This window comes from Poecilia reticulata, chromosome 20 (assembly GCF_904066995.2).
Source record: "Poecilia reticulata chromosome 20, P_reticulata-male-v2, whole genome shotgun sequence".
Taxonomy (NCBI): domain Eukaryota; kingdom Metazoa; phylum Chordata; class Actinopteri; order Cyprinodontiformes; family Poeciliidae; genus Poecilia; species Poecilia reticulata.
Window position 1 is genome coordinate 22332745 of NC_088849.1, and position 22874 is coordinate 22355618.

A 22874-nucleotide genomic window follows, 5' to 3' on the forward strand; every position below is an offset into this window, starting at 1 on the left:
TCTCTTTTTCCGGGATCCGTTTGCCCCGGCTGACCTCTGCTTGCGTGCACATTCACACCGACACGTGAAGGTGTTCCAGATAATCCGCAGGTGCAGCTTTTTCATTGTCCTGCCGAGAAAATCCTGATTACTGATGGGAGTGAGTGTGAGCGAGACGGACTGTTTGTAGGTTAGTGAAAGATTGCTGTGGCCGTGGATAAGAGGATTTGGGTGGAATTAGTGTCATTCCTCTGTCGCCGCGAGGAATAGATTCATATCGATTTTAATCAGAGATAGAACCACAACCCGGAGACGAAGCAGGCAGAGTGAGGAAGAGGAGGCAGTCAGGAGGTTTCTTCATGTCTCTGCCCTGCTGTCAAGTCCCTCTGCCGTCCAGGAGCCGTGAAGAGGAGGAAGCAGCGATCCGCAGCGGGATGCTGGACCCGAACCTCCGGCTCTGAGTGTGGATGTTCCTGGCGGCGGAGCAGGGCGCTCGCTGCGGCGGGGATGCTGCTCTGGTGTCGGTTTTGGCAGGGAGACCTGTGAAAAATGAAGGCGGACGTGTTGGCTTGCCTGGCTCTGACAGCGGCCAGCTTTGTTGCCACGGCGACCGGCGGCCGCAGCTCCAACCGCAGGAGGCACAAGGAGGTTTTCCTGGGAGAAAACAGCAAGTTCAAGTTTGGAGGGTGAGACGCAATTTAAAGTTTGTCAAAGTTTTGTCCTCCAGCAGACTGATGTAGGAAGAGTTTAGGAATGAAAATGAGGAGACAGAGGAGGAACAGTGGCAGATGGAGGCATCATATCTCTGTAATCTCCGTCATTGTAAAGCATAAAGCATAAAGAGATTTTGCTCTGCTCTCAGCTGTCGACTGTAAAACTTCCAGGCCTCAGTTTCACTCAAGCCAAAGCCAAAGTGATGAATAAACTGTAAATCTGTCTGCTTTTGGTATGTGAGGGACACCACTGTGGTTTTAGTTTGAAAATATTGGCAACTAGCAAAGAATGCAGAAGAATAATCATTATTAGACACACCTGGGTGGTACTAAATGTGAGTGCACATAAAGATAAGCATCAAAACAAAGGCAAAATGAAGTACTGCAGGTGTTAAAGGTCAGGTAGCTGTATTGTAGTGATTATCAAATCAGATATATGATAACCTGAAGTCCTAGGATGCTAATGGTCCATGCTAGTGTGGTATGGGATCGAGGTACCAGCATTGAACTGGTGAAAACAGAGTCTGCTGTCGTTGCTTCCTGTTCTTCAGGAAGTTGGCCCACATTTGTTCTAACTTGCTCTACAGTTGTTGACTGACCAGTTGAACGACATTTACGTCAGAACTGATGCTTGTTTAATTAGCAAACATGTCAGAGGACCTTAACTTTACATGGGCAGTCAACAGAGGTGAGTCAACCAATAACCTGCCTGCATCCGAACCAGTTTACATTCACATTGAGCCGTTCTCTCTATCTCTCTATCCATGCTGCCCAACTGAGTCTTCAGTTTGTCAGTGCTAGAACAGATGAAAAGCCAAATGGATATTAGCACAAATCTTCCATTATTCTTTCTAGTTTTTATAAAATACAATAGACTTTTACATAACATTACAAAACTCACTTTAGTTTAGCCAGATATTAGTTTAGTTACCAAGCTAGCAAAGCTAACCTTAGCCAGCTAACATCAGCAAGCTAAGTAACTTTAAAGTTTTCTTGTTTTAAAAAACTTTTGTGTTTTTTTTAGTTTAAACATATTAAATATTTTAGTGGTTGAGATCTGACTTCATGTTCGATGCTAACAGATGTGTGTGCTAGTAATATAAAAGATGTCTGAGTTTTTTTTTTTAATAATATAACTAACTCCTTTAGAAACAGATAAAATGGTGAGATTACTTTAAAAGGTTACTTTTATAAAAATATGTTAAACGGTCAGAAAGAACGCTAAAACCTAGCATTGCTACTCTTAGCTTGTTATTAAGACGCTAGCTGAGGTTAGCATGAAACACAGTGCTCTGACCTTGACCCTTATTATTGTCACAGTAAATAAGGGCAATGTTCTCTCTGGGTACTCCGACTTCCTCCCACAGTCCAAAAACATGACTGTCAGGTTAAATGATCTCTCCAAATTCTCCTTAGGTGTGTGTGTGTGTGTGTGTGTGTGCGTGCGTGTGTGTGTGTGTGTGTGTGTGTGTGTGTGTGTGTGTGTGTGTGTGTGTGTGTGTGCGTGCGTGTGCGTGTGTGTGTGTGTGTGTGTGTCTCTGTGTTGCCCTGCAACAGACAGGTGACCTGTTCAGGTGACCCCGCCTCTCACCCAGAATGTTAGCTGGAGAGGCAGCAGCACCTCCTGACCTCCTGACCCCACTAAAGGACAAGGGTGATAGAAAATGGATGGATGGAAATAAGGGCAATATTTTATTTTATCTTTATGTGACTTTGCTCTGCTAAATAGTGTTTTTGATCTGTGATTTATTTGTTGTATTTTACAGAGATAATAAAGATGCAATGTTAAGAAGCCGTTTCAGAAATGTAAAATAAAGCTTCATTAGAAAGAGTAGTCCCCTTCATGTTCAAACTTTATCCAGTTTACATTCGTTCTATGCAAAAACATATCCTAAAATCAGGGAAGTAGAAAAGTTTAAGTTCATGTCAGGTTTTGTTGGTGAGGTAAAATCACTGAGCTTCAGTATTTTCCACTTTATGAAACTGATAGAATGGTTTTTAAATAATAAAGAAATCTTCATCATGAGAACGTTCTTTATTTTAGCTTTCCAGTAGCTCTGTGGGTTCAGTTGAAATGAACACAGGCAGACTCTTAACATCTTTCACTTCCTCCTCATGACGTTTCGTAATGAACATATTTCTCATTTTTAGTCAAGTAACTCAGTGTTAGCCGCATATTAATAATCTGAACTACTGCTGGTATTGAAACTAAAAGCGAGTTTGTATCATTTCACCAGAATTTAAAAGGAAAATCTTTTTGCTGACTGTTTAGTTTCTACTGTTTCAATAAGTTATGTCATCAAAAGCATAAAGCTTCCTGAAACTTGCATTTTCTATTTTTTTAATTAATATTCAGAAACATTTACAACATAATTTATACACAAGTTATTTTCCAGTGTCTAAGTCAGAGATTTGTTTCAATTGGATTAAAAATGTTGCAAAAAAGTACGAAACGTAAAATTTTTATAGACAAAGTAAGTTGTAGCCACAAAAAAGTATTTTTGCTTAGTTTTTAGTACAAATATCTTAATTGAAATAAGAGAAAACTAACATAGAAGTAAATTTTCAGCTGGATATAGGAGGTTGTCAAAAATTATTTATACTGATGAAAACATGTAATTTCCACTGGGAGATTATTTCACTTAAATATGGGGAAAATGTCTAGTTATAAATTAAATAATCTCTCAATGGAATTAGTATTTTTTGTATCAATAATAAGGAATTATTGACTTAAAATAAGCTCCTGTATTTTGCTGAAAAATTACTTATAGTTAGTTTTCTCTTATTTCAAGTGTACTAAGATATTTGCACTAAAATTGGATAAAAATGCTTGGTAATGTTTTGTGTTTTTGCAGTGCATTTACTTCCTCACCTCACTCACATAATCACTTCGACACCTTTCAGTTTATTGGCCTTTTACCGCCTCCAGAGCTAATAATTCACCTGATTCAACATTTGCAAACGTTTTGTTTCTCTGGAGGTCAAAGCTGTTAGATAGCAGGCGGCGACATCTGGATCCATAAAACGTCAGAGCCGATCCTGCAGAGCTGGAGAGTCATGTGATCTGTGGGAGCAGGAACTACGGCATGATGGGAAAAAATTAACTTTGGGTTCTGGTTAAGTGTCTAAAGGCCATCAGAGTCAAGAGGACAGAAGTTTTCTCTGCGGCGGGTCGGTCCGAGCATCTCAGTCGGGTCAGACGCTCTACGCAGAGAAATGAGTGATTATTGGAAAACAGGATCTAATCTTTTAAAAGACGATTAGCTGATACCCGAGGCAGTGAAAATTAGCACAGAATCTCAGAAAAATCAACTTTCTGCAGAGATTTTCCTTCAAGCTTTGAGAGAATAAATAAATACTTTTACACTGTAAAAGCACATAATCTTGTCAAGTATTTTTGGTCTATTTTTTATTGTGAAAAAATAAGACAAAACTAACTTAAAAGGGATTTTTCAGTAAGAAATAGGAGCTTGTTTTAAATCAGTAATCCCTAAAATAGATTTTTAAAAAGTTCTGGTTCCACTGGCAGATTAATTAACTTACAATGGAAAAAATTGAAATAATTTCCCAGTGAAAATAAAACTTTTTCATCAATATTTTGGAATTATTCACTTAAAATAAGCTTTCATTTCTTGCCAAAGTTTTTTTTTTTCTTATTTCAAGTATACGAAGATATTAATATTAAAATAGACCAAACATACTTTGTAATATTTTGTGTTTTTGTAGTCCAACGATTACTTTGCAGGTTTGTTAATCCAAAGAAACTTAAAACTGACTGTATGTTGAGACTTCAGAACAACAACGATGCATAAAAATGTTTTTCAAAGTTTCTCCCACGTCTAAGTTAGATGCTTCTGTGATCGTTGTAGTCCAATTCCTGGATCCTTCTGACTGGAATCTCTGCCACACACCCGAATGAGGTTTGCTTCATGAGGCTGCACTTTTTCCTTCCACTCAACTTTCCATCAATGTGTTTGGTTGCAGCACCTTTCTGACTTTTGTGGAGCTGCTGATCTTAGTTGTGTAGCTCATAGCTTAGCATGCAGATTTTGAAAATCTTTTGTATTGATTTTATGTAATATTATATTTTTATGACATAAACAAACACTTAATATATCAGTGTTACTTTTTTAATTTAATTACCGTTATGAATAAACTTTCAGGAATATACATTTATTGATAAATATTAATCCTGACTAGATTTATTTAGCTTCACTTCATGTTAAATATAATTTAAAGACACATTAGAACAGAAATGGGTCAGATTCTCATCCAGTTCTGCTAAATCCCATTTGGACCAGTTGACACTGGAGAAATCCCTCGATCGATCAGAGATCCACTGGAATGATCTGGAAACTGCAACAAGCAAACTCATTTCTAATAATTAATGTGATAACAGATCATAAATCTGATTCTGTAGCTCGTTAGGTGTGTGTGTGAGTGTGTGTGCGTGTGTGTGTGTGTGTGTGTGTGTGTGTGTGTGTGTGTGTGTGTGTGTGTGTGTGCGTGTGTGCGTGTGTGTGTGTGTGTGTGTGTGTGTGTGTGTGTGTGTGTGTGTGTGTGTGTGTGTGCGTGTGTGTGTGTGTGTGTGTGTAACGGCTGAATCCAGATGTTGACACCTGCAGTCGCTCTGCCCTCATCTGTCTGATTATCAGATCTTCCATCTCTCTGAGGGCCAAACTGATAAAATCTTCTACTGGTTCAAGAAAATAAACATAAAAACTTTCACTTTCTGATGTTTTCAAACTCACTACTTTACTTTAATATAATAGTAATCATATTTAATGAGCTTATCCTCTCTCAATTACAATCCTTCAAGATAAAACTTTAATAATGTAAGTTTTAATGTCTAAAATTACAATAAAATCCACTTAGAAGTTAAGAAATTGAACTGATAAATGAATTTAGTAAAGTATAGCTTAAATGTAATAGTATTGCAAAATGATGAATGAAAAATATCCTAAATGTGTATAAATGTCACAAATAGTTACAGATTGTTCATATTATTTAATCTCTTAAGAAAGGCTGAAGTTCATTTTTTCACCTTTAAACTTGATATTAATATCATATTTGCTTATTAAGAGGGTATGTAAGAGAATGTGAACTTCTGCTGAATATGAGATAAAGTTATTTTGATTGTTGTCGGATTATTTTTATATTTATTCAGTTTTATTCTGAACCTTTTGTTGGATAAGTCTGTATTATTTTGTATTTTTAAGGATTAAACATGTTTCAGCAGTAGTTTTAGTGAACCCAGCGTTTGGCTGCTGTTCTCATAATAAACCTGTGGATGTGTTTGGATGTATTACTGAAGCTTTTCATCTGCCAGACATGCAGGTTTGTCGTTTTTCATGCTGTTTGTTCACCTGCGCTTTGAATGTTTGCACATGTGTTTGATTTTAGCTCATGACTTCTCACACACAGTCAGTTAAGCCTGTAATTATGAGGTTCAAATTCTCTCTTATGTTAGCAGCTGAATAAAGTTTGATTTATTTTAAAACATAAATGTGCTGGTTTTATTTTTATGAGACTTACACGGCAACAAACGGCTGCAAATCAATAAAATTACAGAGAAGGAGAACAAATGTCTCTGTTTGCATGAATGTTTGAGTGTGAAGCCATTAAGGTTACGGTTTTAGCCGAATGAGAGCGAGTTGGAGGTGAGGATTAAAAAAGCAAAGCACAATCTCTATTGTCTAATTAAACCTGTAATCACAGCCTAAAACAGAGCTAATCACTCAGCTGTCTGTTCATTTGCAGACGCATCGATTACAAGCTGAAGCGGCAGGACAGCACCAAAACGCTGCTAATAAAAAGTGAACAACTGCTGAGGATCGAGGAGCAAGACTTCGCCATCAGACCAGGCTTTGGAGGTCAGAAACAGAAAATCATCATAAAAAAAAATCCAGCAAACCTATTGTTTAACAGACAATAGCTTTCCTCATTTCATCCCTGATCCCTGATGAGTTAATCCACTCACTCACACAGAGAAAATCACTCCCACGCCGATGATAGCAGCGCTTAGACAGCGGATGTGTCGATCCAAAAATCAGCAGCGCTGACCCAGATATCACCACTGTGTGAGTGTTAATGCAGTTTGGGAATACAGCAGCGCGCTCACTCAAATGTGATTGGGATCTGCTGTATGTGTGTGTGTGTGTGTGTGTGTGTGTGTGTGTGTGTGTGTGTGTGTGTGTGTGTGTGTGTGTGTGTGTGTGTGTGTGTGTGTGTGTGTGTGTGTGTGTGTGTGAGTCGGGGGGATTCGTGGGCATTAATCTGGATTATATTCCAAGTCTGGAGCAGATGGGAGGTGGGAAACAAAGGGTCATCTGCAACAATGACCGTCACACAACAATGCATGTAAAGATATACACACATCCTCAAAATGATGTCACGGTACTAAGAGCTAGTGAAGTGAGATGTATTAATCCCACTGTACTGTTAGGAGACTTTAGAAAGTGATGGCATTTACTGTCAGACCCATTCAGAGCATTTCTTACATGATGTGGGAAGAAAAACACCTGCAGGAATGAAGTAACAGAAACACATTTAATAAGACAAAAGTGACAAATAACTATGGGCACATATTAAACTGGAGTTTCTCTGAAAGTAAATCTTCAGTTTCAGTGAAAGTGGCTTCAGTTTAGAAACATCTTTAAGTAGATGGTGGTAAAAATGAAGAAGAAGAAGAAAATTTGTTAAGTATTTTTTTATTTTTTTTCAAATACTTCAATCTTCCCCTTAAAAGGAGGCCTTATAATCTCCTTTTTTAGCTCGACTGGACAGTTTCTTTAATTTAACCTTTATTTGTTCTTTTATCTGGCTGAAATTCAGTGCATTTGAAAAAATAGATGTTATTTTCTGATTAAACTCTCAGTTCAAAGGATGACATGAAGGAAATCCTGCAGGAGAATCTAAACGCTGTCCTTCATTTTTTACCGTCTGTGTTTGTTCAAACTGTAGTGATCATGTAAACAGGATTTCTCTGAACAGAAGACAATACTGTAATACTTTTTGCTCATGACATTTTCTTCCTTTCACTTTCCAAAGTCTCATCCTGAATTTACTATCTCATGTCACTGATTTCAATCAAGGGCTGAAGGTAAACCTTATTCTGTGTTCTTGCATTTTGGCAGAAGTTTGACATCTTAAATATCCAGATATGATTTTAATCCCGTTGGGTCTGGAAGATGAAGCCGTGTTTAACGTGTTCACTGCAGTCTGTGGTCCTGCCCGTCATTCAGGGTGGGGTCAGCAGCAGCACCACCGTCTGCCCCGCAGCCCTGTGGCATTTCCTCGCACTGTAATTTAAATCTCAGCAGTTTTCTCTCTCCGATAAGCCTGCAGCGTCTGGAGATTTAGAGTCGTCCCCCCTTCAGACACCTCAGGGTTCAACCTACACACCAAAAATACTCCATGTGGCATTTAATGTTATTTCTTGCACGTGTTTATGACTAATACTTCTAATTCCAGGTCAACCTTTAAGGGGTCTTTACACATCAAAGTGAAACATAAAAAAAAAAACCTTTAGTTTCTCCACATATGTTTTACAAACATCAACACATGTTGACTTCAAATTATCTTTATTTTGAGCACAGCTGGGATTTTAAGATTCTCTGTCTTTGATTTTAAACATGAAACTTTGAAATAAAAATAAAAATGTCAAATAGGAATCAGCCATAACTCTGCAGAGTATATTTAGTTGGAGCTCAAAGAGTCCAGATGGTGATTGGTGGAGAAACTTCTGCAGGTTTTAACTGGCATATATGGAGCAAAAGAAACTGAATCAATTAATGCACCAAATTATCAACAGAATCTCAGTTTTTTTAGCTTTTATTTTCCCTCATTCACATTAAATCTTTTCTTTAAAATGCTGCCTTGTGTTGGTTCATCTGCATGCATCCAATGGAAACATAATAATGTCATTTTCAGGTTTCTATTTAATTTTAATTTTAATATACAGTTGTTTATAGATGGTTTTATAATGTCTTTTATAAAGTGAATAAAGGATTTTTCTACTCTATTCTATTCTAACATGACAACAAGGCCAAATACATTTATTGGCCCTCTGATAGAAAAGCATTTAAAGCAAAAATAATCTCACACAGAAATATGGACAAATATCCAAACTTTAATCTGAGTTGAAATATTTATGGTAAAAATAAATCCTATATTAAAAAATTAATATTTTTCATCTTGAACTCCTTGATACGACATTCTGAATAAAAAGCTGCTTGCTTCTGCCAGAAAACAAAAAATGGGATTATAATCCAATACATATGGTCAAATCAAATCAATGCAGAAACTGTTAATCTGACATGAAATCCGTCTTCGGTCAGAACCAAATCCTATAGAAACCATCAGCTTCTGCCAATAGCTGTATAGATTTTATTTAAAGTTTTTATTACGATTTTAATCATCTGCAATAAAAGCCAAATTGATCCAGTTGATTTTCATAAGTGTCTCTAATTGATCATTTAGATATTATGTTATATTGAGTTATTTCTATGACATAATTCCGTTATAACAGATTTGGCGTCAGTGACGCTCCGGGCTGTTTCGGCCCCACGTCTCTTTGTTTCTCTTAAATCTGGCCCAGTGGATGAAACCTGAGCTTAATCCGACTTACAAAGCTCAGATTTGCAGAACCATAATCAGGTGTCTTTGAGTCAATGAGAATGTAACAGTGATCCAGAAAAAGTCTCTGGTTTTAGGCTGGATTTGTGAATCTGTGATAAAAGGCATCCAAGTTCTGTGAATACAGAAAATACAAAAACCTTTAGATATTTTCTGTTATAATTAAGGACGGACGGCACAGATCTGGCTCTTTTGGCTGAATGAGGGAGAAATCCTCTTCTGTATAATAAAACAACGTCAGTAATTTCTTAATACTTATTTTAAAAAGTAGATTTTTTTCACTAATAAAAATAAGTTTTTCCAGTGAAAATAATAATTTTCATCAACATTTTTATTGGCTAACACAAACTGCTATCTTGCTGCAGAATTGATTTCCTTTACTTATTTTAAATGTTCTAAGACATTTGCAATAGAAACCAGACAGGATACTTGGTAAGATTTAAATGTTTGCAGTGTAAGTGGAAAGCTGTGGTTAAATGTCGTGTTCGTTGGTTTTTCTTTCTTTTCTTGGTTCTGTAAATCTGTTGGAGCGGGTTTGGATCGATGAAATAATATTCTGGTTTTATTGTAGAAATTCGTATTAATTTAGCTTCATTAATTTTTTGTTCTGCTTAGAACGTTTAATTCTCACCTGTCCTGGTTTAGTTGTGGCTCTGCTCTCTTCTCTCTTCCTCTGGTTTGTCTTCCTGCCTGCTCCAGATAATCGCCCTCCCTCTGCTCTCAGGCCTCCGTTTCCCTCCTCTGTTGTCAGATCCTCCCCATCAGGATCAGTTTGCGGTTTGTTGTGTCACTTCTGGATCCTTCTGCTTTTTGCAGCCTTTGTTTTGGTTTCCTCTTTCCGTTTTGGATTTAACTCGGTACTGAACAACATTTTGGCTTCAAGAGAAGCTCAGATTTTACAAGAAGAAAAACTGGCGCAGAAAAAGAACACAACGCTCTAAAAGCTTTTCATCTTTTCGTGCTCTGACGCTCCTGAACACTTTGTTCACAGCAGGAAAACATATTTTAATCAGCAATGTCTAAATGATTTTGTTACCTGTACAACAGACACATTTGTTTCACCTTCAGGAATTTTTTTGGGTGCTGCTTCAAAGTGTAGTTTATTCTGCAAAAACACTAAATCTTACCAAATATTCTTGGTCTGGTTTCTAATGGAAATCTTAGTACACTTGAAAAAAAAAACTTACGAAAGTATAGGAGCTTTATGTAAAGGTGATCTATTATCCTTTCTTGAACAGGTTAGGATATGTCTATGAGGTTTTTTTAGGGTTTTGTCACTTTAAGTCCAAATAAGCTGCTGCCCCCAACGTTTACACTCACACATGAAAATGGCTGCAAACAGATGCTCAACTATGCAACTGTACATCTACGAAAAGCATTAGTAGAACCTCCTTCACAACCAACAAGAACGAAGTGGTTTCAGGATGGAAAATCAACAACAAAACTCTTGTCTTTTCCAGCAGCCATTGTACAGCACATAAAAACAACAACAACCATGTACAGCAGTAAAACCAGCTGACCAAATGTGCTGGAGCTCAGCTCTGGTTGCTAGGTAACGGGCTGTACTCGGGTGGGGTTGCTAGAAAACGTGTAGTGCCTGCTGATTTGTGATGTTACATTCTGGAGGTTTTTGAAAGGACTCATTTTCCAAACATCAAAAACATTAACTTAAAACAACACTTGGGTTATTGTTTTGAAGCAGAGGAAACTCAAATGGAAGCATAAAAATGTGCAAAATGTACATTTTGCATAATATGTCCCTTTTAAGTAAATAACTCCTTAATATTGATGAAAAATAATTAGTTTCACTGGCAGATTATTTTATTACTAATAAAACATTTTTTTCTTTATGTAAGTGAAATAATCTGCTGGTAGAACTTGTACTTTTTCATCAATACAAAGGATTTCCTTTACTTAAAACAAGCTGCTACGCTTGCTTAAAACTTACTTCTAAATTAATACAATTTTAGTTCAAGTTTACTCAAAATATCTGCACCAGAAACAAGACAAAAATACTTGGTTAGATTTTGTGTTTTTGCAGTGTAGCACTTTGAAAAGATGTCAGAGTGAATTCATGTCTGAGTAAAACGCTGCGGCGTTGGCCTTGACCTTCCTCTAAGACACTAAGGAGACAAGGCGGTGAGCGAGGAAGCTCTCCATGTCCACACCGGTCGTTGTCGGGGCAACGCTGCCGGTTCTGTCTCCCGGGCACAAAGCCGAGCGGCAGCAGACGTTTTACAGGCCTGGCTGTCAGTCGTGTCAGTAAATAAAATGTTTATTGTGTGGTGGGTCTGCTTACATTCAGCCAACAGGATAACATGGCTTCTTTCCCTGCAGCCCACGGGAGGAAGGACAGGAATGTGACCAGATGCTGCAGATCCAGAAAGCGGTCACAAAATGTACCTGTTCACTGCAAAAACACAAAACCTTACCAAGTGTTTTGGTCGAATTTTACTGCCAATATATCAGCACACTTGAAATAAGACAAAACTAACTCACAAGTAACTTTTTAGCAATTTACATAGGAGTTTGTTTGAGGTCAATAATTTATTAATACTGATTTTTTTAAAGTACTATTTCAGTTGGCAGATTATTTCCTTTAAAACATGAAAAAAATGTCTTGTTAAAAGTGAAATTATCCTCCAGTGGAACTAATATTCTTTCATCAATATGAAGGAATTACTTACTTAAAGAAAGCTCCTATATCTTGCTGAAAACTGACTTGTAACTTGGTTTAGTCTTATTTTATGTATACTAAGATATTTGCACTAGAAACTAAACTGAAATACTTGGTAAAATGTTGTTTTAGCAGTGCAGCCTTTCACACACATTCCTCCTGGATCGGAGTGTTTTTGTTTTGTCCAACCCGATGGCCGTTCACACTGAGCCAGGTTCTGGTTCTCCTGGAGGTTTTCTCTTCTGGAGGTTGATTTTTTTATTGGTCTGATGTGATATTCTTGTGTTTTCATTTGCTGGGAGCTGAAAATAAACATAATTAACACAGAGTTTATGGAACAGTGTTTTGGAGCAGCTCGTTATTTCTCATTTGTTTTTTTTCTAGACTGTTGTTTGTGTTGTTTTTAGTCGAGGCGTTGTATGTGTGGACAGCTACTTCCTCTGGTTTTGGAAGATGTGCAGCTGGAAGGATTTTTAACCGAAGCAAACTGGTATTTTTTGCAGCTGGTTAGCATCTCAAAAACTCAGATAATACCTGAACTTTGACCCCAAGCCCCAGAGGAGGTGAAAATGATGCAGAGAGAGAATCCTCCCATCATATCCCCTACTCCAACGTCTCTCTATCCATACGGCCAGACAAAGACTTAAAGATGAGCGGCAAAAGCAAAGGAGTTGGATTAGCACAGCTAGCTAACAACTGATCATTCAGGACATGTTACTGTGGAGTATCGTCTCTGCTGCCATGACATCGAGCTGTTAGCTTGTCAGTCACATAGCGACAGTCTTCAGTCAGAGGCCTCTTTGATTTGTTGTGACACTGACTGCTACTGGGGATTCATCCTGCTCACACATCACCATCAAAAACGATTATTTGAAGATACTTGGATGATATCAGTTATGATGACATTTAATGTCCTATTAGGATAAATGAAGCATCTCTGAATACATTTACACTTTTGTATTTAAAATAACTTTCTTCCCAGATTATCATTAATGGATTCATTTTCCAGACTGACCGTTCTACTGGTTCTTCAACTTGTATTTTTACAATTAATACTTCATCACCTGCTCCTGATTCAACTTGTTGGTTTTTTTTACCTTTACACAAACAAAAATCATGAAAATATCCACAGAGAAAACAGACAGGGGCTCTCGGTTTGTTTTCCTCCTGTGGATTTCACTTCCTGTTTGGCTTTTCACTTTCTGTCCCCATAACAAGGATGATTTATGACTTTGTCTGCAGTGAATTGTAATGTTGATGTTTGTGTTGAAAGAAGGGTGTTTGTTGGTTTTGTCTCTAAGCCACAGCACAAAACAGATCCTAAAATTAGCCGAGCAAATTTCCAAACAAGAGCAGGAGCGTTGTGGCTGGCATTGTGGTGGACCAACATTCTTAAAACCAAACACCATCAGATCCTGGTTGTTTTGTGGAGGCAAAGCAGCCAAGAGAGTAGCTGTGATCAAAGCCTTTTTTCCTCTAGAATTTGTGCTGTTTAGCTTTTTCTGCTATGTTTGTGCTTAAATCAGGTTTATACATATTTAATTTGCTAATGAGGCGGGCAGAAGAGGGGCTGATGTTGGTTGTAGTGAGCTTATGGTAAAGACCAAGGATGTCACTGAACAAAATTAGCTTTACAGGCCTGAACAGAGGAACTGCATGACTGAGTGCCTGACTTTTCCCAATCAAATCAGAGAACTTTTATCCTAATCTGTTTACAGAGGTATGGAAAAGTTTTATCTTGTGATAAAATAAGACGAATGACAAAAATTTAGCATACCATCCATCCATTTTCTTTACACCTTTGTCCCTTAGTGAGGTCGGGAGGGTTGCTGGTGCCCATCTCCAGCTAACGTTCTGGGCGAGAGGTGGGGTCACCCTGGACAGGCCACCAGTCTGTCGCAGGGCATAGCATGCCTTCCAGCATATTTAAAATTAAATGTCAAGGTAATTATACATTCAAAAAAAGTATCCCTTATTTTATTTATTCCCAGGATTTATTTTCTCAAAAATAAAAACAAACACTACAACCATAAGCAACTTTCACCATGTTCTGTGTGTGTCGGCCATATTGGATACTAAACTTCGACTGGTCTTTCCCATTTCCAACTTCTTGGGGTGTTTCTGTTATATCTACAAAATCTGATTCCTAAGTACAAAGAGACCACACCATAACACCTACTTAAGCTAAGACTTAATCAAGCTAACATCTGTCAGAGCTAATTGTTGTTTAAGCTAACATAGCTTATACTAAGCAAACAAACCAATTGATAAATCCAACAGCAAGTTAGTCTAAGTCATTCTAGCTGAGCTACTCAATCTGATAATTAAACGAGGTGTATCTAAGAGTTACTGAAAGTTAGTTTAACTAGCATCTACTTAAGCTAAGAGAGTAGCAACTGCTGAAGCTAACATAAGGTAAAATACAGGCTATTTAGACTAAGCTAACCATCACTCTGTTCAATAGTAGCTTAAATATTTAAATATTTTTTCTGTACTAAATTTTTGTATTTTTATAACTATATCTATATTGTCCTCACTATTCCTTTATTCCTGAAACAATACTAACAAAAGTTGTTAAACCAAATAGGGAAGATGTTTTTATATTCCAGGAGTGATTATCAAGATGAATGGTTAGTAATAATACGTTCACACTGCAGCCTGAACGGACCGAAATCCGATTTTTTGTAAAATCGATTTATTTTTTTCTTTTTGGCGTGGTCGTTCACACTTCCAAATAAAAGCGATTTGCGTGAACTGCAAACGACCGCATGCGCAGTAGAGGGCGCCATAATGTCACACATAGAGAGCGTGCTCAGTGTTTTGGAAGTAAACGTGGATGCTAATGGTGGAGCACATCTGACGATTTTGCATTTGTTGTCCAGCCGGAGCCGGAGCCGGAGCCAGCACTTGAACAGCTTAACCCACATCATGGTCCGCCATGGTTATTGGTTTTCTTCCCGCTTGCTCGCATCAGGGCGCAGAATAGTGACGTTTGTCGAGTACCAATGACGTTCAGGTCGGATGAAAGCCGAACAAACTCAGGCCACATTTGGAAAGATCAGATTCTTATCGGATATCCAAGATGCCTGGGTTGCATTAGGAACAATCCGCTCTGCTTTGTTCTGATTCTGAGTGAGAGTTTAACGTCCTGCCGTCGTTTCAGGCTCAGCCATCCCGGTGGGCATCGATGTGCAGGTGGAGAGCATCGACAGCATCTCTGAGGTCAACATGGTGAGTTTCTGTCTTTTTCTGTTACTCTGCGAAAGGCCCATGAAAATCCCTGCTGACTCCCATCAAAGGAAGAAATTAAAAAAAATTATGTAAATCAACTGAAATAATCAAAACATCCTTTCAAGCACATTGATTTACAACCATACGCGGTAAGAATCTCCTGAAGTGTTTGTGTGAATATGTTCTGTGAAAGTGGATTTATTTGCTGCTCCATTGTTGTCCGTGAAAAGAGGAGTAATAATGTGGAGCCGCTCCCTGCGACCTCCAGGGTTCAGCTTTGAACTGGACTCTTCTCCGGCTGAGATGATCGATGCAGAGGAAGGAAGATGTTGTCATGGCTGCCTGAGCTGGACCGGGAGCCTCCCAGTTCAGAGAAATACATATAACTCTGTTAAAGCCTTTAACATTCCTAAATAAGTTAATAAAATGCTGAAAAAGGCGACGGTCTAAAGAAAAGTTATAGTTTTCAACACATATGTTTTGCAACCTCTACTTGATTAAAGTTTTCAGTGAGATTTTTTACATGATATTTGGTCGTTTACTGGTAAGAATCAAGCAATGAACGGTTAAACATTTAGAAATCACTTTGTTTTACCGACATGGGAAAGTCAAAGGTCTTCTGCAGAAGCGCTTTATGGTCAGACCGGATAAAATTAGAGCCGTTTAATCCAATTTAGAAATTTGAGGTATATGCTTAAAAATCCGCAGCAGGAAAAACCTCGTCATTCCACTCTGGAAAAATAGCAGCTGAATAAGTCTGTGGTAATAAAAAACAGATGGTTAAATATAGGAAATTACAACAGAATATTAGACAGATTTGTTTTTGGAATTATGACAATAAAGTCATATTATTAGCACAATAAACACACAGGAGAAAGTCATAAAATTGTAAGAAATAAGTTACTTTAATGGGAAAAAACTTCAGTTATTAAGATCTAATGAGATCAGCTTAGCAAATCTGTGGTTCTTTCTTCAAATTAAACTCAGTCTTTTCAGATCTGCTACCGATAATAATCATTTCAGCTTTACTGCTGTTTTATTACCACCTTCTTCTCATTTATTATGACTTTATTCTCATTATGCATTTCTTGTATTATTGTGACTTTATTCTTGTATTTTTACGACTTGATTGTTGTACAACTTTATTCTCATACTATGACTTTATTCTGGTAATATCACGTCTTTATTCTCTTCTTATGTCAACTTTATGTCTTGTTTCTCATAATTTTATGACTTTATTCTCGTTCAGATTTTTTCTAGTAATCTTATTCTCGCCATTTTCGTAGTGACTTGTTTTTCTTAGCTTGGCCCTAATAACCCATTATAGAAAATATATTCAAAAAGTCAGAAATTAGGTTTATTTATAGTTTTTTGGACAGTATTTTTATATTTGGCAAATATCTGATTAAAATAGATTGGAACAATTTCAGCCCAATATTTTTATGATTTTAGTTTTTGTCCTGACCAAATGAAACATCTCTGCCCCCTGCTGATGTGAAACGGTACTGCTGGGATATTTTAGGTAACGATGTAAAATTAGCATATGTTTCCCACAGCATCTGAGCATACAAAATATATGTTTCACAATCAAAAATACCATGAAACCACAAGAAAATTGAAATATTCGAACAGAAGTAAAATAAAAATAAATGATCTGAAACTGTCAGTAGGTTGCTGTTTTGTTCAGCCGATTCTAAAAGTTGAGTAAAGTGAAGCTGAAAGGGGAGTGATGTCTCCATGCTGCAGGACTTCACCATGACTCTGTACCTGCGTCACTACTGGAAGGACGAACGGCTGTCGTTTCCGTCCCACACCAACCAGAGCCGGACGTTCGACTCCCGGCTGGTGAAGAAGATCTGGGTTCCTGACGTCTTCTTCGTCCACTCCAAGCGCTCCTTCATCCATGACACCACCATGGAGAACATCATGCTGCGGGTTTACCCTGACGGAAACATCCTCTACAGCGTCAGGTATGGATCAGAGAAAAGACCACGTCCTCTCAGGTTACACAGAAATATCCACAATCTCTCAGAAATCATAGATTTAAAGAAATTTCTCAGGTGAAACTGTGTCCTCTGCTTGTTTTTATCAGATTTTACTGTGGGAAACAGTTTTACCTGAAGAAACATCGCTTCTTCTGCACTGTATCCATGCAGATATATTTAATAGATATACTTATTATATTCATTTGTTTTTATATTTGCATATGTTATTTGTTATAAAAACTATTCTGTATATTTTTATGACTACTTCAACGATATTTGCTTTGTTTATTCAATATATATCTTCAGCCAGAAGCGATTGCCTTTGCTCCCCTCACTGTCATCTGCAGGGCCGACTCGTATTGAACGTTCGGTCTGAAGCCTTTAAATGTTTTTCATTTTGAGACAGATTTTTTTCTAGCTTAGCTTGAAAAAACATTCAAATCCAAAACCTCCATAAACATAAAGACAGATTTGGAGTTCCACACGGCTCAGTGTTTGGTCCTTTTTAAAATCCATGCATGCTGCTGATAGAGGAAACGTCAAGGAATGTTAAAATCCTAAAAATATAAAATGAAAGTTATTTCTGCTCTGAAGTGTGTGTGCGTGTGTGCGTGTGCGTGTGTGTGTGCGTGTGCGTGTGCGTGTGTGTGTGTGTGTGTGTGTTTCAGGGTGACGGTAACGGCTCTCTGCTCCATGGACTTCAGCAGTTTTCCTCTGGACACTCAGAACTGCTCTCTGGAGCTGGAGAGCTGTAAGGATCAAATCCGTAACGAATCCCTCTGAACTGTTAACGAGCTCAACCTGTAAGACAGAAACTTCATCAGTTTCCTCGACTTTCTGTCCCGTTTGTCGCCTGCAGATGCTTATAATGAGAACGACCTGATGCTTTACTGGAAGAACGGGAACGACTCTCTGAGGACGGATGAGATCGTTTTGTCCCAGTTCTTCATTGAGCATTTCCACGCCTCCAGCGGCCTCGCCTTCTACAGCAGCACAGGTACGAAAACTCGCACAGTTTCCATGTTTAGACTTAATGATATGCAAAATCATTTAACTGAACTGCAATCAAACCAGAAAAATACAACTTTTAGTGACAAAAAGTTGTTTATCTCATCCTAATATGGCAAAAATCACATGATGAGAACGTCATGACTCGGCATTTTCACTGAGATTTATCCTGTTGAACCTCAGATGTTTAGTTTGATGCTGTAAGGAAACCTAGACATCCATCTGAGGCCTTCAGGAACCATACACTGCAAAACACTAAATATTACAAAGTATAATTCTCTAGTTTGTATGCTTTGTATGCTTGAATTAAGACAAAACTAACTTAACTTTTCAGCAAGATAAATTTGCTTGTTTTAAATAAATCATTCTTGAATATAGATTAAAAAGTTTCACTGGCAGATTATTTCACTTCTAATGTCTGAAAAATGATGAATTATCCTTCCATCAAGTCACAGCCAGTTTATATTTAACATTCATAAAATAAATAACTTCTTGGACCGTCCTGAAAATGAAACCCAGAGCAAAGACATTTATATGCACATTATTGACTAAAAAACATAACAGTGATTAGTTACATCACTATAGTGTGATTAATCTGATTAACTACATAAATAAGCCAAATGAGCTGGGAAACATTACAATTTATAACTCTAAATACCCTTTAGTATTTTAAAAATGCAGATTAAGTTGTATTTTCTATTTCTGTGCAATATGACATTATGATCATAATGTTTTAATATTAATAAAATTTGCAGACGTCTTATCAGTTCTCAGGGTTTGTAGTTAATCTGAACTCTTAGAATAATTTCTGTCACACATGCAGAAGTCTAGATTATTCTACGTATGGCCATATTACGCGTTGTTGTGTTGCTGTACTTTGTTCTGTTGTTGCCATATTTTGGAGTGAGACACTGTAAAACTGAGTTTTTAACTGCATTAGTTTTTATTTTTATGTCCATCCTTGGTGGCCGTAGCAGAGACTGTTGGTTCTGGTTCTGGTTCTCTGTCCTGAGTCATAGATCGACCCGAGTCAGTTTTTAACACACTGACTGTTGGTTCTGTTGGATGACGTCAATCAATCGTTAATCTGTCAGACGTTTGAAGTTTTGCAGTAAACACCGTTGTGTGTGTCTGCAGGTTGGTACAACCGACTCTTCATAAACTTCATCCTGCGGCGCCACATCTTCTTCTTCATGCTGCAGACGTACTTCCCCACCATGCTGATGGTCGTCCTGTCCTGGGTTTCCTTCTGGATCGACCGCAGAGCCGTTCCCGCCCGCGTGTCTCTGGGTAACGCATCATACCCTCCATCACAGCATGGCTGCTACTTTGGGTTATTTTTTCTTTTATATTGTGATGTCACCACCTCTCACACCTTTACATCGAGTCTATCTGAGCAGAGAATTGAAGTATTTCTGGATAAACTTGAATTTTTTTGTTATTAAGTGTGTAAAATTATAGTTTCCTTGAATGGTAAAGTATTTTTGGTAGTTAAATCACTATCATACTATGATAATGTCATCACACCCAGCAAATATAGTAGTTTATTACATTAATGAGAAGTTTCAGTTTGATTAAAATGGCTAAATGATTTTTTAAAATATATTTAGGATTTTATCTGTTATTCTAAGGATGCTATTTTCATTGTTTTCTTAGGAATAAGCAGCAGACAAATTATAAAAGCACAGAAAAACTGTTAAAACTGTTTGTTGTGCTACAAACTGCAGCATTAACATTATTTTAGCCTCTTCTTCCATTCCTTACTTCAGGCCAAACAGGTGCACAGCGCCCTCTGTTGGACTTTTGGGAGAATGACAGTGAATAGACTGAAGCAGTAAAGTCTGACAGAACCGTTTGCTGTGTCCTGCAGGTATAACCACCGTCCTCACCATGTCCACCATCATCACCGGAGTGTCCTCATCCATGCCTCAGGTCTGGACGTCTCCATGGAGACGGACACCGTCTCCGACTCTTAACACTTAGTCTCGTTATTTTCTGGTTCAGAGTTTCTGTCTTAGTTTTCTAAGGAAATCAGTGAGATAGCAACATGGAAAGATAATCACCTTGGAAATTATACTAAATTAAATAGCATATAACTTTATACTTTCATAATTCAACTAAAAACTTGAACCTTGCTTTTTAAAGAGGTTTTGGTTAGAAACAGTCCTGTTTTGCTTTTCAGATGTTTATATCTGACTCTCTTTCTCTGTAACTTCTGCTACACATGCCACCTGACCTTCAAATAATAATAATAAAAAAAACGATTTCTTAGCTAAATAAACCAATAAAAGTTTGATTAGAAGCAAACGTGGGGTTAAAAAGAAGGCGTGTTTTACTGTGCAGGTGTCGTATGTGAAAGCTGTGGACATCTACCTGTGGACCAGCTTCCTGTTTGTCTTCCTGTCTGTCATCGAATACGCTGCCGTCAACTACTGCACCACCCTGGAGGAGATGAGGAAGATGAGGAGGGGGAAGGTCAGGACGAAGACGCTGTTTCAAAACCACAACAAAAATCTACAGAATTATGGCTTACTTTGTCTCCCCCCTGTGGTCACACTTTGATATTACAAGTAATTTCTAAGTTTAAAAAAATAAAAAATTATATTATTATAATATTTCTATTTAGTGATAAATTAAAAATTAAATGTTTCATTGCCAACTAATAACTAACTAATAGCTACACACCACATAATTAAGAATTACTCAGAAATGTTCATAATTAGATATTTTTATTTCATAAAACAAATAATTTTTTGCCCCTTTTAGATCCCTTCCACCTTCAACGCCAGCCAGGCCATGGCCTTTGATGGCTGTTTCCATGACAACGACATTGAGCTGACCACCTTCCCTCGGATGGCGCCGGCGCTGACCTCCGACCCCCTTACAGCCCCAAGCCCGAACTCGGACCTGCGGCCGCCAGAGGGGACGCGTCTGCGGCGGCAGCGGTCGGTGCGGGAGAACGTGGAGCTGCTGGTGAACAACAGCTACATGATCGACTCGTACTCACGCCTGGCCTTCCCGCTGTCCTACCTGCTCTTCAACACCGTCTACTGGAGCCTGTACTGCTGACCGGATCCATGCTGACCGGATCCGTGCTGCACTGTCTGCAGGACGAGTCGGACTGATTCAATCAGCCAAACGCTTAACATCCTGACTGTACAACATTTGTTTATTTGGATTTTTTAAACTGTGTTTTCTTTTTGTGTTTTGTCATGATCAAATGTTCTAATATTTTGTGTATAAGAGCTAAAATAAAGTTGAATTCATGTAAAAATTGCTTCCTGCAAGTAAAACGTCCATTTTAATTGAGGGTATAAACCTCAAACATGTTAGCTATAGATTCTTGTCACAATTCAGTTTAGTTAATTAATGTACAGGGCAGAAAGGCCCAAAGTTATATGGGGGCTTAGGCAGAACTGCGGAATCTAGAAAAGGGGGTGGAGCTTAAAGCAATTATGGATAATTGAACAAACTGAAGCTCAAACACTACTTGTCAGATTGTAACACAACAATCACACTACAATTATTTATTTTACACATAAATGTTTTAATTTATTGATGGTACAAAAAATAATAATAAAATCAAGCCTAATGTTCTCATTCTCTATAAAAAAAATTAACATTTGTTTAAAAACAAGCATTTCTGCCAAAAGCATCAACATACACAACTCTTTCAAGATACTTGTATAAAACATTTAGTTTCCCTTTGAAATAATTACAATATAATATAATATGTTTGCTTTGTGCGCCTACAGGTGAGTGTTCGCGCGTGCCCAATCAGCGAATGTTGTTATTTCCCCCCCCCCCCCCCGCCCCCCGTTGTTTCCATAGCAACCGCAGAATTTAGGTATGAGCAGCAAAGTGTCAACGGTTGACGCTTTCATGGACGCTAACGCGGAGAAAGTCCCACTGCCACGAACACGGTGCGAGAAAACCTCTAACCCGGCGTGACTTGAGCCCACGGAGGAGGCGGGAAGGAGGATCCAGGTGAGTTTCTGAATCCGGGAAGACGAACCGAACCGAGCCGCTCTCTGCCGAGCTGAGCGCCAAAATGTTAGCATCAGCTGGAACCGTTAGCCTAACAGACGTTGAGCGGGGGAATAATTGACTGACTAGTGAACTGAAGAGGCCGTTTTTCTAAAAAAAAAAAAAAGAAGAAGAAGAAGAAGAAAGCAAGCAAACAAACGCGGGTGTTGACTTCGGTTAGCTTGACCCAAAGTGGCGGAAGCGGTGATTTTTGTTTTTGCTTGTTTTTCTTTAAGGTTTTTGTGTTGTTTACTTTGAGCTGTCCGAGTTAAATCGGTTGTTTGAAACGGAGAACTGAGGCTAAGAATAACCAAACCACACCATTGATGAATATTTACACATAAAGAACTGGGAATGTTTGACACTACTCTGTTTCTTTGAAATTTTAAACTGGGAATATGTTTAAATGTGTTTAAATAAAGTTCAGGTCACTTCAAGTTAGCTTGAAAGTGACGCAACCGTTAAAAATCAGTTACTGTACTCCAGATTTGTGATCAGTTAAAAACTTTTACATAGTTCGTGTTACATTTTTATGGTTTATATGTTACTTAGACAGCAAGATACTGCAGATTAAATGAAAATAAAAACGTTACAAATCATCTGCGCAAGTTCAATCTT

At 38.0% G+C, this 22874-nt stretch overlaps 1 protein-coding gene across 2 annotated transcripts; it reads left to right on the top strand.

The window, feature by feature from the left end:
* The first annotated feature begins 429 nt into the window (after nt 1–429).
* On the top strand, nt 430–21507 carry LOC103456734 (gamma-aminobutyric acid receptor subunit rho-3-like). 2 transcript variants are annotated; one of them, XM_008396444.3, is made up of 10 exons: nt 430–665; nt 6453–6565; nt 15170–15237; nt 16984–17207; nt 17891–17973; nt 18082–18219; nt 19368–19520; nt 20101–20162; nt 20574–20705; nt 20997–21507. In XM_008396444.3, exons 1-10 carry the CDS (start codon nt 529–531, stop codon nt 21297–21299), a joined length of 1413 nt encoding a protein of 470 aa, XP_008394666.1. In that variant the 5' UTR covers nt 430–528; the 3' UTR covers nt 21300–21507. The 2 variants fall into 2 exon arrangements, with proteins under 2 accessions (XP_008394666.1, XP_081457518.1); XM_081601392.1 differs by lacking the exon at nt 430–665 and adding an exon at nt 1228–1380.
* The last annotated feature ends 1367 nt before the right edge of the window (nt 21508–22874 follow it).

What these genes read in the sequence shown, in the direction of transcription:
- LOC103456734 (XM_008396444.3), top strand. Translation starts at nt 529, where the DNA reads ATGAAGGCGGACGTGTTGGCTTGCCTGGCTCTGACAGCGGCCAGCTTT. An exon ending in AACATCCTCTACAGCGTCAG is followed by an intron (nt 17,208 to 17,890) that starts GTATGGATCAGA and finishes TGTGTGTTTCAG; the next exon opens with GGTGACGGTAACGGCTCTCT. An exon ending in CGCCTTCTACAGCAGCACAG is followed by an intron (nt 18,220 to 19,367) that starts GTACGAAAACTC and finishes GTGTGTCTGCAG; the next exon opens with GTTGGTACAACCGACTCTTC.